General features: G+C 39.7%; 1 protein-coding gene across 1 annotated transcript in view; it reads left to right on the top strand.

Annotated features, from left to right (window-relative positions):
* Positions 1–17,272, top strand: part of SPAG17 (sperm associated antigen 17) — a 222,063-nt gene that overhangs the window by 13,793 nt on the left and 190,998 nt on the right. Inside the window, 2 exon segments of the mRNA XM_036865025.1 lie at positions 11,845–11,985; positions 12,592–12,675. Of these exon segments, the coding sequence (XP_036720920.1) occupies positions 11,845–11,985; positions 12,592–12,675 (225 nt within the window).

Genomic DNA, 17,272 nt, shown 5'->3' with positions numbered 1-17,272 from the left:
GAGACATAGGCAAAGAATTCCTTCGACTCTTTCTTCAAGCGGCATCTGCCCATGAGGCAGGGACATAAGACGCAGGGAGAGATGCGGTCTACAGTAAAACCCGTATCATTTTACGTTATGACTGTGCACATATCTGCCTCCCTTACTAGAATGTGGGTCTTTTGAGAGCAGAGACTTCCTTCTTTTTTAATGCAGGAAAGCACAAAGGGTAATATAACAAGGACCTTTGTACCATCATGACAATTGCTAGTTTCTCTTTCTTTTTTTTTAAATAAACACTGGGAAAAAAATGGAAGAACACTTTGTCCTTACCCCCAGCCCCTGTTCCATTCCTTTCTCTCCCTTCCTAGGAGCACACACTGTCATGAATGCATATCCTCTGAGCCTATCTATGTATCTATTTATCTATATCCATGAATATTATGTAATATTGTTTATGATTTTTTTAATTTATACAAATGGTTCCATATTGTACTTACCAGTTCTGCAATTTATCTTTTTTTAAATTCATTATTATGTTTTGAAGTCTAACCATGCTGAGAAATACAGATTTATTTCATTTCCTTTAATTTCCCTTGTCTTATTAATCTTTGCATCCTTCATTTCCAGCATAGCATAGGTACCCACATAGCAAAAGTTATTAGTGAATAAATTAGGATAAACAATATAATAAAAGAAATGGATACTTTATACAGCACTTTCTTATGAAATACTTTTAACTATAATCTCTTTTCTCTGTTATTTGTGGATTTTTCTTCCCCAGGCTGATGCTATTTAAGGGTAGTGATTATGCCTTATGCCTATGCATTCTATTCCTAATGCCCATTTCAATGTTTGACACATAGTAACTCCTCAGTAAATATTTATTGAATGAATGAATGACTCCCTACTGTAAGTATTATTTTGTTAAGGTCCAGGTTCTGAGTACATGAGTGTTTTTCCAAGACCACGTGGTTGTAATCAGGACTAATGATCAGGTTTTCTGATACTAAATCCAGTGGTCTTTTCATTATAACATTGAAAGAGCTATTGTAAGGACTATATTAGGGAATCAATAGGAAAGGACTAATTATAATGAATTACTGCCCTGATGTAACCAATAAATAGACTCCATGTACCTATGTAGCTAGGGAACATTAATAAGCATAACCAGGTCTAGGGCTTGAAATTTATCATAATCATTAACTTAGAATATATTGCCATGTGGTCCTTAAACCATGTGAGGTTCATATTATAAAGGAGATATGTGAATTATGAGGGCGTATACGCAGGAGTGAAGGAATGAGCAGGAAGCAGTTTCACTCAAGTACAACTGCTTTTGCTAAGGTCAATGGTAACCTTCTAATTGCCTTTGACGCCATACACCACTGTTCTTCTGGCTTCAGTGACACCTCCCCTCCTGGCTCTCCTTCACCTCACCTTGTCCACTTCCTAGAAACCCTTCCCTACAACAGGGACAGTTGAGTGGAGATCTGAAGGAATTACAAGCAGTCTAGGAAAAAGATCTCAGGAACTGCCTCAGATACCCACCCACACTCCAATCTGCCCTCCCACTAGGATTGATTGGTACCGATCAATACATTTAACCCTTCACTTGACGGTTTGGAGGTTTTACCCCAGTTTCCTCACTCAGAGGCAGATCTCCATCACCTCTTGCGTCCCTGGAGCAACTCTTGGGTCCTGGGCAGCTGGAAAAGTCAGGATTGCTGCACAGAACGAGCTCTGGGGAGCAACGCACCCTAACTCCTTTGACAGGCCAGTCAAAGCAACTGGGTGGCCAAGTAGCTTGCACAAGGAAAAGACCTTTTAAGGAACTTATTTTCATGTATAAGCACTATTTGCTCACTTTCAAACTCCTATCTTAGTCATTTTTGGGTACCCTTTACAGTTTGTTACATCTCGGACATTTAACCAGAGTAATTTAATAAATGCTGGTTGAGTTGAACTCCGCCTCTTTTTTTTGTTGAATTGAGGCAGAACACAGATTCTCTACCACACTTCTTGCTCAAGGTACACGCTCATAGTTTTTCTGACACCCTCAGGGAGTGTTTGGATAGTCTCATCGTTCCCTACTAACGTGACACAAACTCAGGTATCTAGAAGATCGGATACTGCCTGGGATCATCCTTGGATGTCCCTTCTTTCCCACATCATAATTTGAAGACCATAGCTTTAGACCTAAAAATCAGAGCAGGTTGTCAGACAAAGAATTTTTGTTCTGCTTCCAGGTATTAGAGACCGTATGGGGAATGAAATATGGTAACCAAAATATTGGCATTTCTTAGACATTTTATTGAATGTGGGGCAAATAGGATAGAGTGCTTGTAATCAGGACGGTCTTATATCCTTGTGATAGTCAGAAGTATCCTTGGGTGTTCCGCACTCACTCAAGATGAATGTAGAAATTAAACTGTATCGGTGGCTTTGTAGTGAACAAATGACAAGTGAGATGTAACAAACCAAGCAGCAGCTATGGAGCATGGATGGCTCATTAGAAAGAGCATTGGTTGGTTATTTTGTTTCCTTTGTGCAGCTGTAGTGCCAAAGCCATACGAGTTCATGGACTATGTCACAATGCTTAGCGAAAAAAATGCCATTTAATTAGACAAAGGAAGGTGGGGGAAAAAAAAGAGGAAAGGGCTAAATTAGGATAACTAATGAGCTCATATTGAGTCTTGAAAATATATCTTAATTTTTAACGTGGAAGATAGTAATTCAACACTGAAGGGACTCGAGGAAGGCACAAAGGGGTCTCATGTCTGAGGAGGGAGTTGATGAAAGGTTGTAGCCTTTAATATCTGATGATGAAAAGAGATCTCCTTTCTTTGGGGTGAGTCCCTGATTCCAACTTTACATTCGTGGAGCAATTAGCAGGACTCCTCTTGGCTTTGCTTGGTCTCCTCCGTTAGAAGAATGCCTCTGATATGTAATATTTGTTTGAAAACCCAAAGAAGCTTGTTTCCTTTTGAGGTTTGCCTTACTTTTTATGTTCTGAAGTTCATTTTGGACCTCAGATTTTGCTCCAAGCAATAAAATTGGTTGGATTGTACTAACATAATGGAGCTGTAATTTTAGCCAACTCTGGGGGTGGGGAGATAGTTAAGGTGTGTAGTGGTTTCTGTGGTTTCTCTGTGGAGTAGAATTCCCTGCAAAGCTTTTCCATGTGGTGTTTTAATAGCTGTCTTAAAACTCTCTGATGCATGGAGCAAAACCGAATTAGACTCATGTACTAGATTGCTGGGATGAGCCAAGAACCCTGAAAAACAAAAGACAAACAATCAAGCAGCCTAAGCTCAGAGGCTAAACTGTCCAAAGAAGATCCTCAGGACATATCCAGATTCAAAATTACAGAAATAATCACCTGTTTTAACCCATTTTTTGCAAAATTTTCTAAGGAGAAGCGTAATCTTTTCTTTGCATGCATTAATATTTTACCTTTGCATGTAGCTTTACAATTCACAAAATGCTTCAATATATATATTTTATCATTAGAGACTTCCCACAACCTTTGGAAGTTTCTATTATTAGCCCCATTTTTATAAATGAGAAAACTGAGTCACAAAGATAGATCCAAGGTCATTTAGCAGAGAAACTACAGAGGCAGAGTTCAATACCACTTCAGAGCTCTGCATCTTTACACCAGAACTTCAGTAATTTTAATTAGTGATCACTTTTGATATTCATGAAGACAAGGAACGCCAGACAGGTAGTATGTGCATACACAGTAAAGATGCTTCTAGGCTTCTGAGTTCTCATCAGTGAATATAAGACATTACAGTGTTGTCTGAACGTCAAGAGAATATGCTCTTCCTTTCATTCAAATGCTCAGTGATTCAGAGACATGGTTCCTTCCAAAGTGCTGAGTGTAGCCGATAAAATGCCACATACTTAGTTGGCATTCTCATACTAAGCATGTGTAAAACTTCTCTTTAGTGTGTGGTTTTGGCTGCTAAGTTCCAGAAACATTTATTGAATGCTACTATATGCCAGGCACATGGGCAAAGTAGGAAGTTATCCAGGTGGTATGATTCTAGGGGAGCCTTTTACACTGGCCCAGCCCACTGCCTAAAAGACTCTCGTTAGCAGGGCATCCCTTTGAGTTAGTCCAGGAGTCACTGGGATTCCTTTTAGAAAATGAAGATAGTTTGGAAAGAAAAAGGTACTTTTTAATTAAAAAAATACTTTTTAAAGTATTTTTTTAAATACTAAATTTCAGTAAAGCCTTGAAGTATATTTATTCATCCAGTTGCCAAAATCAACTATTAAGGCCCTGAGTTGAATAGGAGGTGATGTGGATAAATTTTATTCTACCCAGGAGAAGGGGATGGTGAATTCTAGAAATTCACCTGTAAGGGCCCAGGGAAGCCAGGATATAGCAGCAGGTCAGGTAGCCCATCTTATCTGGAGAGAGGGATGCACTAAGGCTCTCTATCAAGAATAAACTTCAGTCACTTTGCTTTTGTTTTTAAGAACTAGCCCTACCTGATATATTTCAAAGCCAAGTTCTTATTTGTTTAAAACCAAGTAAGCAGGTCCCCATCTCTAATGAAAATCAGCCTGGTAGCTGGTCCTCTGTGTGGCTACCTCAGAACTCATCGTCTCCTTAGTCAGCCTCTGTACTCCTTATTTAGCTCTAATTGATGTCTTTTCACAGTCGATGATGGGTTGACATCGCTGACAAACCTGCACCAGGTGCAAAAGGATTTAAAGTTCCCTCCTGCCTCGCCCTCACATCCTCTCCCACAGCTCTGAGAATTCTTTACCTGTAGCATTTTAAATATCCTGTGTTCATGATTTTTGGCCTCTCTTCCAAAGACCTAAAATATTTTAAAAATACATTAGTTAACAAGTTTATTGTTATCAAAGAGAAAATTATTTTACAAGTTGACTGTCACTCATGAGGCAGCTGTTGATACTCTGTCTGAATTTTTTTTTCTTCATTCACCCCTAAACTTTCCACGCTTGAAACAGCATGTATGGAACAACCATGTTTGTTCTAATGACTAACCCAAGGAGAAGCCCCCAAAATAATATCCATCATGATGGCTATGATTGTTGCTAAGTGCTGTGCTCAGAAAGATTCTCTGTAGATTGTCTCATTCAATCTTCACAACAATCCCAAAAGGTAGGTACTGTAGTTACCCTCATTTATACATGAGGCACAGAGAAGTTAAGTGACTTGCCCAAGGACACACAGCTGGTTTGCTGAGATTCAAAAACAGGCATTCTGTCTCCTGAGTCCAGGCTCTTAATTACTATGCCACAATGACCTGTGCTTCTCCAAGGGGCCACCAAAATATGAGGGAGCCTCGTCACCTATGGGCAAGGGGTGCTGGGGCCCTCCCATGGCAATGACCCCAGTGCTCAGATCCTGCGTGTGGAAGTAGACCCCTGAGGTGGCCAAGAGGAAAGGAGAACCTTGGAGTAGGTTGGCCCTGCTCTTCCCACAGTGACCTCTCTGTCCTTACCTTGTCACCTGTTTTTATAGAGCCCATTTTGAAGGATAGTGCTTAAGGCTGGGCCACACCTGAAACAACATCAGCAGACACTTAATTATGAATTCACATAGCACACTGCTGCACAATGTGTATTGGGGTTGGGAGGGGCAATAGATGGAGCGAATCTGCTTTGCCCTCAGTATTTTCGCAGAGACAGCCTTGGCCTTTTAAATCAAATTCATCTCTAAGTCAGCCTTAGACCAACAGGCCTTCCTGGGATGGGGGCCCTCAGTGTGCTGGTAAATGTTTAATCACCTGCTCTCCAGGAGGAAAGCTCTTATTGGTAGCATTTGCCATTGCCTTAGTTTATATGCTCCCACCACAGCAAGTTTCAGGTTACCAACACAGCCCCACTGAACAGAGTCAGGAAGAGCTGTGGGCAGTCAGATCCAGCACACTCTTGGGCGAGGTCAGATCAGGGTAGACAGACCTGGTGGTAGTGTTGCTGCAGGGGGCAAGGGTCAGGTTCAGATTCTGGACCTAGAGGGCTCATTTTATATGTGGCTCCTTCTCTCCCCACCCTACCCTGATACCTTCCACCATAGAATCAAGCTCTAAGAATATCAAAGGGGTCTTGAAAGAGAAAGGAATCATAGAATTTGCAGCCCGTAGGCAGTAGGTGGAAGGGAAGAGGGAGCAGGACATCATCTCTTGATGGGAGATGGGAGAAAGAAGGAAGAAGGAAAGAGATGGGAGGAATGGTTTTATAATCAACACATGTGTGTATGTGAGTCCTTGGCTTTCCCCTACTGTCAGGAAGAGATGCCTCATTCCCCTGGTTGCCAGTCTGGTTGCTAGTCTGAGTCACTCCCAGGAAACATGTTTTAGCAGAGGAATGGCTTAACAGGGTCTAACTCTTCACACCCTTGTTAATGACCCTGGTATGAACCATGTTAGATCAGATACAGTCTGTTTTCCTCCCAAAGGACTTCAAGGCTATGTATGCCCTGCTCAGTTTCCTGACATGCTAGTGCCTTATGATTCCCAGGGTCAAAATTGTCATTCTAAGCATCTTCTCTCTTGAACAACAGATATTTACATAGAGAGCCTTGCTCTGTTTTCCATTCACTACTGGACACTATGAGCTGCAAAAGCACATAAAACAATTTTTCCAACCTAAAGAGCTTACAATCTCGTTGAGAAAATGTGACAGCCATGTGAACTAATTCCTAAATAAGGAGCACTTATAACAGCATGATGATGATACATCAAAGAATAGTCTTTATAATAAATTGTGAGGAACCTATAATTAAAGGAGAGTCTATAATGAGAACTTATTTAGTAAAGACAGTCAAACTGCATATCCTGGTCCTTTATATTGTTCTTGTTTGTTAACGTAATGTGTACCCATTTTAAAAACATATTTCCGACTCATTTTACAGTTAGAATCCCTTTTTAACAAATACGATTAGAGCAGCCAGTTCAATGTAATAAAAATATTTCTTCTGCTGGCCAACAGCCCATACTAACACTCCTTTGCTGATGGAGATCCAAGACTCCTTTTGAAGGAAAAACCCGGTATGAGAAAGACATTCACAAATCCCTGTCCATTTGGCAGTAAATCTACTTAACAAAAAGGTTATCCTTTCAGCAGAATATTGACAAAGTACAGCTTTGCATATCTGCACGGTATTAAATAACTCTTGACAGAACCTGACTTTTTCAATGTTGCATTGATTTTATTTGGGGCTTTTATAGGGGCTTTTGCTTCATACAGCTCTATAGGCTCTGATCAGTTCAGGGTAGATGACCGTGGGAATCTCACCTCTGATCATCCAGGGCAACAGACCCCCTGACACGCTAGCAAAGGCAGCAGAAGAGAGCAGACATACGTGTCTGCCCTTGTCTTCCCCTGTATCAGCTGATTATTTGTGCTAATAGAAGGAAGCAATCTCACTCTCATCATCCAAAAGCTACTTTTCACTTGTCAATTTATTTTACTGAAGTATTTTTGATTTACAATGTTGTGTTATTATAATTTCTGCTGTACAGCAAAGTGATTCAGTTATACATATATATACGTTCTTTTTCATATTCTTTTCCATTATGGTTTAATCACAGGATATTGAATAAAGTTCCCTGTGCAATGTTTCACTTATTTTTGAGAGGGTTTTGGTACTTCTATTAGAATATAGGAACGCCTAAGTAAAATTTGGAGACTTTGCAGTGTATGAAAGAAAAATAGTTATGGGTCTACCCTGTGTCTCTGGGACAGTGGGCTCCCGTGAGCCAGCCAGATTCTCTGCATTTACGTGAGTACTTTCTTGCCATAGAAGTCTAGGGTGTAAGTGTTTAGGTTAGGATGCCCTCCTGCCAGGCTTCAAATTAGGTGAGGCTGATAAAGTAAATAAAAGGTAATGGATTGTGTCCATACACGACTTCATTCCATCCTTTGAGTGATTTTATCGATAACTGCTAGAGGGCAAGACTCAGCAATAACCATGTACAGTAGATGTCTCCAGGCAATAGAAAGCTGATTTTATTTCCTAAGGTGTTTGAGGTATGCCAGACTAAAACCCTCTTCCTTCACTGATACATCTAGTGTGTAGTTTTCCTGAAATGATTAATGTTTTCTTTCTCTAGGCTTATGCTACTAATTACACCCAAGCTTCTTGAACTGTCTTAAACAAATTCACACACAGGTAGGAGCCCTGCAGGACTCACGAGTGTGATGAATCAGGTTCTGTGCCATATGCTTTCGTTTCTCCCCTCTGGTCAACATTTGTTTTCTCTGTACTCGTTTCTCTTGCTGCCCTGTGAACTGAAATTTAAAGGCTGTGTTTAGCTGCATGTTGGAGTGCGATATGGGTGGAAGGGTGTATTTTAATAGTATTTTGCCAAATTTAAATTGGGTTGAATGTTTTCCAAAATAATTTCCTATTTCTAAAACTGCTGCCAGTTAGGAGAGATTTGGCATCTACCCTTATCCTGAAATACTAAGAAAAAGGCCCAAAAGTTATATTTGCAGAGTGTCATTTACTTAACGAGTCTCCCTAGTTAGACACAGAGAAGTGACTTTGCTCTCCGTTATGAGAATATTGTGCATTTCCTGGCATCTCGCTGCCCCCTAGTGCAACATGCCAGTGAGCGCATCCTTCCCTGCAAGCAATCTCTGCGTTATTACTGTCTGATCAGTCCATTTCATGCTTCACTGGGTTCTGGCAATGTGATTAAACACTAATCCACGGCTCCAACAGAGTCCTCCATGGGTCCTATTTTGTCAAATAGATCTAACTTTTGGAGCAGGAGTTTGGTGGGCTAGAGAGTACAGATGGGAAAGTGGGCTGGACTCTTGAGACCCCTTCCAATGGGGAGACGTGGCCCAGCTCCCAATGGGCCTTGTAGAGAGCTCTGAACATGAACAAATCTGGACCTGCTCTAATGCAGGCAGACTGTCTCAGGGTGATCTCAGGGAGCCCATAAGTTTCAGTACAGTGCCAAGAATCAGAGGAACTGATCTTATGTTAAGATACACTCCTAGAGTGCAAAGTAGCAAGAGCAACGGGCTTGAAGAGAGAGACAACCTTGGGAAATTCCCTCAAACTCTTTTAGCCTTTGTAAAACGACTATTGATAAAAAGTAATCTTAGACGTTTTAAGGTTTTAATACATTCATCTGTTTTTGAAGGTTCTATACACTTTAACATGTGATCTAAATCTTCTTCTATTAGGTTTACTGTGGCCAAAGTAGCCATTAGGTGCAATTTAAGGATTATGGAAAGGCATTCTGACCCTAAAGGCTTGCTCTCAAAACTATTCTGAAACGATCACCAAATTGTGAGCCATGTATGTGGTCTCCATGAAGTTCTGCCAAAATGACCTTGAACAAGGTGTTTAACTTCATTGGGCCTCTGGTTTTGCATCTATAAAGTATTAGTGCCCCTATTTAAATGGATTACTTAGGGATTCAATGAGATAACATATGCCTGGCACATGGCAGATTTCAATAATTGTTAGTTCCTACCTCCTCCTCCCCCCCCACCCCTTTTTTCTGGACTGAAATAGTCAATGCCCATCTTGGATACCAGATACTAATGCGTAGATGGTGGATTACGATGCCCTCTTTCTGAATTGTCCCCCAAAGAGCTGAGAGGCAGCCATTGCTTGTCACTATTAGCTTTTTTTTTTTTTATATAAATTTATTTATTTATTTTTGGCCTCGTTGGGTCTTTGTTGTTGTGCAGCTTTCTCTAGTTGCGTCGGGGGGGGGGGCTACTCTTTGTTGCGGTGCGCAGGCTTCTCAATGCAGTAACTTCTCTTGTTGCGGAGCATGGGCTCTAGGCACACAGGCTTCAATAGTTGTGACACGTGGGCTCAGTAGTTGTGGCTCGCAGGCTCTAGAGCACAGGCTCAGTAGTTGTGGCACACGGGCTTAGTTGCTCAGCGGCATGTGGGATCTTCCCAGACCAGGGCTTGAACCCGTGTGCCCTGCGTTGGCAGGCGGATTCTTAACCACTGTGCCACCAGGAAAGTCCCACTATTAGCTTTTGAATATTGACAAGGAAATTTGCAAGAGGGAGTGGGATAAGGGGGTAGAGGTGGTCATTAAAATCTTCAGTGCTGAAAACTGTAACTGACAGGAACTTCAAGGTATTGACTGTTCAGGAACCACATCTACTTTATTATGGAATGAAAGACTTTTGTTCTTTAATGATGATTGTAATAGCAGGTTTGACTGAGGGAGCAGACAAGAGAAAAGAAAGGCATCCAGTGTGGGGAAAGGTCATTTTGTGATCATGGAATTTTTTTTCAGAAGACTGTGTTACAAATATCATACTTGCTTTTCAGAATCAGGCTATTTGAAAAACAGATGCTCAGTCTTCCTATGGTGAATTAGTAAACAAACAAAAAAAGATTTTAAACTCAGTATAACAGAGGGAAACACAGAGCCACGCCTACATGCATGCGTGTACACGTGTGCAAACACAAATACATACTTTGTAGATTAAATAGACATTTTTATGCTTTTATGTGTGTTTTTTGTTTTGGTGACAGCATTGAAAATTGTGTGGGTTTTGTTAGGTAGTTAGGGTTAGTGAGTTTCCATGGAGAGAAGTAAGAGAAGTTTAAGAACAAATTCTTAAGTTTAAGGACAAATTCCTCCTTACCTTTGATGGTAAGGAAGAATTTGTACTAAGGTCTTTCCTCCCATCTATACTCTAGTTCTGTCATTACCCTGACTATGAATTGGACAGAAACCAGAGAGAACCACGTAAAATTATGCATTTCATTAAATTTGTGTAAAGTCTTTCCAAATCCTCTTAGACATTGTTTTGGAATTGACCAAGGGGGAGTTTTACTCTATTTGTATCAGATCTCTGGAGCGGAACTAGAGGGAAGGTTACATCCTGCCCTGTCCCACCCCTTTATTTTATAACTGGAAAAACTAAGGTCTAAAGAGGTCACAGGGCCAGAGTGCCCTCCCTTATTATTATCTCTCTTTCCTGTTGTCTGTATCATGTTTGCTTGGTCCATCTTCCCATAAGGTGGTGGGTGTTCAGCAGCACTAGACCTGATTTGCATGAGTTTGGTCTTCCTCAGCACCACACAATGGGAAAGTCAGTAAATTCCATTCTTAATCTCCTCCAGAGAATTGCCTCTTCCCAACGTAAATTATAATAGAGGGAAAGGGATTACTGAATAAGAATATTGTTTTTTAGAAACTTATTTCTTTACACTATTTGACAAAGAATTTCATGTCCAAGTTTAATATTGCAGCCTATTTCTTGACAGTGGAAAGAACCCATATGTGAATTAGCAATGAGAATTTTGTGTTACATTAGGAGGAAAAGATGTGTTCTAGTTCTGTGCTTTACGAAAACTCTGGGATTGAATTTTACCTCCTATAAAAAAGCCCATTTTGCAACTCGTTCAATATCACCCAACAATCAACAAATATTTATCAAGCCTCTACTATGTTCCTAGCAGTATTTAGAGTCTTAAGATGTATCAGGAAACAAAACAAAGATTTCTGCCTTGGAGATTGTATCTTCATGTACATTTGTAACATATGAATGAACTATTACTTTCCAACACCAAATTATTCTTGCACAGCATTCTAATGAAAGCCTGTCTTTTTTTTTTTTTTTTTTTTTTTAATTGTCTTCCTTAAAATAAAAGGCCTCGTTTCTCAAGAAAATTGCTTTTTGGGCAAGTTGCATGAAATTTGTCACAATACTGCCGCCTTGCGGCTGCTTGAATCAGAAACCCACGTACACTCTAAGGTCCACTCTGTCTTTAAAGGTAAGGTTTATAGGACAATTATCCTGCTCTTCAATGGAATCCTTTGATACAAAATTACCTAGCCAGGAGTACTTAGAATCTAATGCCTTCTGATTTTGTCACAGAATGACTGGAAGAGTTACATCGCTTTTGTCGTTGGAAACCGAGTTGAGGACGAACTTCTCATTCGAGCCCTCACCCTCGCTGTCCAAGTTCCTCAGCGCAGACCCTTCAGTCTGGTTTCCTGGCAAGACATTCTCCAGCAGGTACCTGTCTCTTCCCACCCCTAAGCCCCTTGGAGACTTTCTTCTTAAAATAATAGAATAAAATAATGAAATAAATAAAACTATTATATTCTTGGGCTGTTTGGCAAGTTTTGGTGCATTACTTTGCACAAGCACTTAGCTAGAATAAATTTGAATCATCTAATCTGGAAGGATTATGTTTTTGTCAGTGAATGTTGCCCTTTCAACATTCATTCATTCAACAAAAATGTCTGAGGTCATACGAGGCTCCATGCTAGGTTCTGTGAGGAATTATTTAATAAAAGACTCAATAACAATAAAAGAAAAAAACTATTTAATATTCCAAGGAAGCCCATAACTAACCGGAAAAATGAAGCCTCCAGAGAATCCTAGCTGTCAGAGGTTAGAGGGGAATGATAACACAGAAAAGTTCTGTCAGATGGCACATCCTCATATAATTACTAACAGCTTGCCAAAGTGACTGTAAATATTTGAACTAATTGATGACTATCTCTTCCTTGCTAGGTTCCCCAACCCCTCAAGTCACCGAGGTATTTGAAAGTTACATATATCTAAGGATTCTTTAAGAAAGCCTTTCTTTTTCATTATAGATGAATTTTCTTACAGATCAATGGAACAAGTGCACTTTTTGGAAGTACATCTAAAAAGGCAAAGAAACCTGTAGGCGGTAGTGCACCCTTATATTATGAGGTAGGTGAACGTATTGATTGAAGAGATTTTTGTAATTTTTAGAAAACAAGAATTGAAGTAATAATTTTATAGTCACTTTTTTAAAAATTTAATTCATTCTTTGAAAGCAAATCCCCACTCATTGTTGGAGCTGTTTGTTCCTGATGGTGAGTGTGTAAAAAATCTGCTTCCCTTTTAACAAAATCCCCCTTTAGGACCAAAATTGCCCCAGATTGTCTACACTGTCACTGTATCCAATTGAAGAATATAAATCAGAAATGTGTGTATACGAAAGTGTTGGATCATACTTTTTCATGGTAATTACTGAGTATGTGATGGTATTAAAGGGGGTTGTGTTATTAGTGTATTACAAAGTGTTAGTTTTACCAAACAACGTAAAAATGCCCCAGAAGGTGCTTCCTGCACATGACAGAGAAACAACTGGAATAATTTTCCATCCATTTGTGAACTTTGTGTCCATTTTACATTCTACTTTAATCAGTGTGAAAGTAAGGATAATCTTCAGATTAATGGTCCATTCCGTTTCTAGCAGATGCAAAAGTCTGGCCTGGCTGACCAGTGGGTTTGTGCAAAGGACTTAGAACTCAGGCTCAGTACAGGGGCTTTCCTCTTATGCTGTGTTGTTAATATCCAATTTACAGCTTCCAAGAAACTATAAAAATCCAGTGATTAATTAGAATATCACTTAAAATTTGTCAGGCACTATTTTATGACTCTGCAGACCGAAAGCATAAAGATTTGGGGATCTTTCAAGACGAACTTGTTTGTACTTTATTTCAGTGATAACTAATAAAGTTTTTATGTGTCTCGGTTCTTGGGTGATTTCATAATGGACTCTGTAGTGTTGCCTGAAGTACTATCTGAACAAGTTCCATTGGACTTATTTACAATTGCCAATACTGTGGATTTTATAGCATTAACTCTTGCTACACTACTCTCGCTATCATGGCAAACTCATTCTGCACTGATGAAGTCAAATAATGAGCCTTCTAGCTTTTGTTATGATGTCCTGCATGTGCATGCCCCAGTTGAAACATTATGTGGTACCTGGATTTAAAATATTGGAAGTTTTCTTCTGAAGTAGCCATAGAAATCCATGTCCAATTCTCAGGCCTGGGATCAATTAGCCCCCGCCTCCAAAGGACTCTTTCTTCTTCAGAGTTGCTCAGTGAAAATCAGAGATGATAACGGGCCAGTTTTGACATCTGATGTGGACAGGCATTTTGACTTGGCTGTGGGATAGCCCGATGTTACAAATCCAGAGTTCGGTTAGAAAGCCGTTCCTCTCCAATATGTGCTGTGACTCCTCGTAGCCTTCACTCAGGGGAGGTCCATTTCACATCTGGCTCCCCTGCATTCTTCCAGTGGAGCATTTGGGCAATAAACCTCCCACACCCGCTCACATACCCTTTTCTGAATGGTTCCAGAAGAAAAGGGAAGGCAGCAGGAGCACCACAGAGATGGACCTGGGGTGCACCAGACGTGCATTCATGTCAATCACTGTAGCAAAAATGGATCAAAAACATAAAACAAATTTGGGTTCCTGGGCAGCATCAGCCAAGGCCAGAATGCACATCTGGAGAAGAAGGGCATGTATCCCACCTCAGTCCCTGCACACTTAGGACCCGTTTTGGTCCCTTTTCCCAAGAGAAGTGAAAAGCTACAAGCAGTGCCTACTGAGAGCCCCAAGGCAGTTAGGAGTGTGGCCATGAAAGAGACCCACAAGCCAAACTCTTTGGGGACCTCTGGACTATCCAGGCATGCAGACAGCCGGCTCTTGACTCTATTTCTGCTTAAAATCTTGCATGGTCTGTAGCAACTAGGACAGTGGCCATAGGTGAATTCCTCAGATGCCTGTTTAGGAAGTCTTATATTTTCCTTCTCAAAGGAAACTCTGCGATGGGGGAAGAAAAGAGAATCCAACAAAATTACTTATGTTACATGGGAAATTCATAGAGTTCTGTTTCCTTTTAGATCTCCATTTTGGAGGAAGGAGAACTCAAAATAGATATTATAAAGGCCGCTCACTTACATTGACTTCTATTTGTAGGATACTCTCATTGGCCTTAGATCAGAGCCTCGTCGTTCTTACTTTAAACACAGTTCTAACCAATTTGGCTTTCTGGTTTCTCAGCCTGCGGTCGATTAGGAGCAGAGAATTCGAGTGAAACTTCATTCTAGTGCAGTTGATCCATGAGTAGTAAAAGAGTGTCAGAACCGCATTACATATTTCCAATAACGACTTGAAATGTCTGGGCTAGCAAAGACCACATTCCACAATGATTTGCTCAAGCTTTCATTTGGATGGCTTGGTCCTGTGTACACACAGCCTCGTTTTGAAATTGTGTAATTTCCCCTGAAACTTTAGAATTTCATCTAGCCATGGTATTGTATATATGAGAGAATATTTATTTATAAACCACAGTTCTTTGAAAACCTGCTTAGATTTGTGCTAATGTGATTCCACAGAGACATAGCTACCCATGTGTTCCTTCACCCTCTTTTTTTGGAAACAAGTTTTGCTCTAGCAGGAACTACTCCAAGGACCTATGTGGGAATGGGAAGAGAAGTTTCCCCTTTGCCTATAGTCTCAGGAATATTAGCTATCACTTTATTTTTCTTATAGTAATAGTAGTAGTGTAGTAGTAGGTATAGTAGTAGCATTTAATGAGGAGGAATATGATTATGATCCCATACACTGGCATTACTTATAAGCATAATTTTCACCATGCAATCCTATTTGAAGAAGTGTACACATATGAGAATGGATATACAGATGTTGCCTGAATTATTAGTGACCAGTTTTACCAGATACCAAACAATTAACCAGTACATTCTTGTTCAAGCACTAGGTGTCAAACACTATCTAGACAATGGAGGGAGGGGAATATGAATATTATAAAGACTTTAACCTCAAGAAGCTTAAGGACTAGTTAGGAAAAAAAAGAAAAAGAGATATATATATGCCTGACACATAGTAGGTGTTCAATAAATGTTTGTTAAATTGAGTAACAATGCAGAAAATAGTCAGGGAAGTCTATGAGGGAGAGATGGAGTGTTCTGGACATTTAAAGGAAGGTGAGGTTACTGTTAGCCTGGGTGGGTTGGGGAAGGGTGAGATCTAGAGGAGCTTTGCGGAGAAGGTGGCATTGGAAAAGAAGGGAAGCTGACAAGTTTGATCTTTTAAACATGTTATCCCAATTGACCCATATCACAGTTCTAAAAGGAAATGTATATATCCCCACCTTACATAGGGGAAGATGGAGGCATAGAGAAGGTAGGAAGCTTGCTAATTAGAAAACTGAAGAACTTGGATTTAACCATAGTTAAATACATAGCCTCAGATTTTTCCACTTTACCACAAACCCAGTACTCTTTCACTGGGCTCAAAGCTGTTCCCCCTTTGGATGGATAGGTCTTGACTTTCAAATGTGGGAGAAGGCACATCCTCTGAGAAGGGAACAGCTCAAGCAAAGGCATAGGAGTGGGAGAGAAGACTGAACGCATATGTACGAAATTTGTAGTTACATGGTACAATATATACGAAATAGGAAAGGTGAACCATGTACATATCTTAATTACGACTTTAAGATCCTAAAGGTGGAAATCTATGAGAAAACATTTCAAACACTGGAAAAAAATCCATGCTTTAAGATTCATGGCTGCACTTTCATTAACTAAATATGCACAACTATTTTTGTGTGTGCTTTATGGTCCACATAGATAATCTGACCTGTTCATTTGCAGGTATACTCAGTCCTGACCAAAACCAAAAAGGAAAATATTAATGGTCATTCAAAGCCAACTGAACTGTTACCTATGAGAGAGGTCTAAGTATATCATACGTGCAAAGATTATCCCTCTTATGGTTAAATCTGATACATGGTATGTGAGCACTATGAGAGATGTAAAATTTTCAGACTTTGACATTGTAGTTTTGATAAATTAGAAAGAAAAAACTACCAGCTGGGCAAGGGGGTTGTTTCTCCAACTTATCCGAAATCAGAGTCTACAATCTTAAAAGTTATATATTCCACTGCGTAGTTCTCATTCCATAAGGGTGATCGTCATGCCTCCCTATCGGGAAATGGGCCTCTATCCGCACATAGGCTGTGGTTTATGTGCCTGTCTGTGACTTATTCAGAAAAGACAAATTGGGTCACTATACAAACAAAACCCAATAGTCTGCTGAAACAAAAATCATCTTTAAAGAAGAAAGTTTTTTATGTCCTCTTTTATGTCTCACTTACTTCAAAGAATAGTCAATTCTATCCAATAAAGAAATTGGACAATCCTAAAGATTATGTGATACATTGCAATTTTACAAATACAAATAATTATTAATTTTCCTCTTTGCTCCTCTCAGTAAAAAATAAAACTTTTTATTTAAATATTAAAATATTGTATTAAAATGGGCTTTTCCATTGGGAGATAATTCTGGGAGATCATTAAATGTGGAAAGACTTTTATGGTATTAGATATGAGAGTAATAAACCAAATGCAGTTAAAACAGATATAAGATGCAAATTTTATATCTTCTGATCAAATTTGTTTCACCACATTTTAAAAACACTTTGCTAGTACTTTGGATTAGAAT

The sequence above is a fragment of the Balaenoptera musculus genome, chromosome 1 (assembly GCF_009873245.2).
Source record: "Balaenoptera musculus isolate JJ_BM4_2016_0621 chromosome 1, mBalMus1.pri.v3, whole genome shotgun sequence".
NCBI lineage: Eukaryota > Metazoa > Chordata > Mammalia > Artiodactyla > Balaenopteridae > Balaenoptera > Balaenoptera musculus.
Note: the sequence above shows the minus strand (reverse complement) of the source record. Positions and strands in the feature narration are given on the sequence as shown.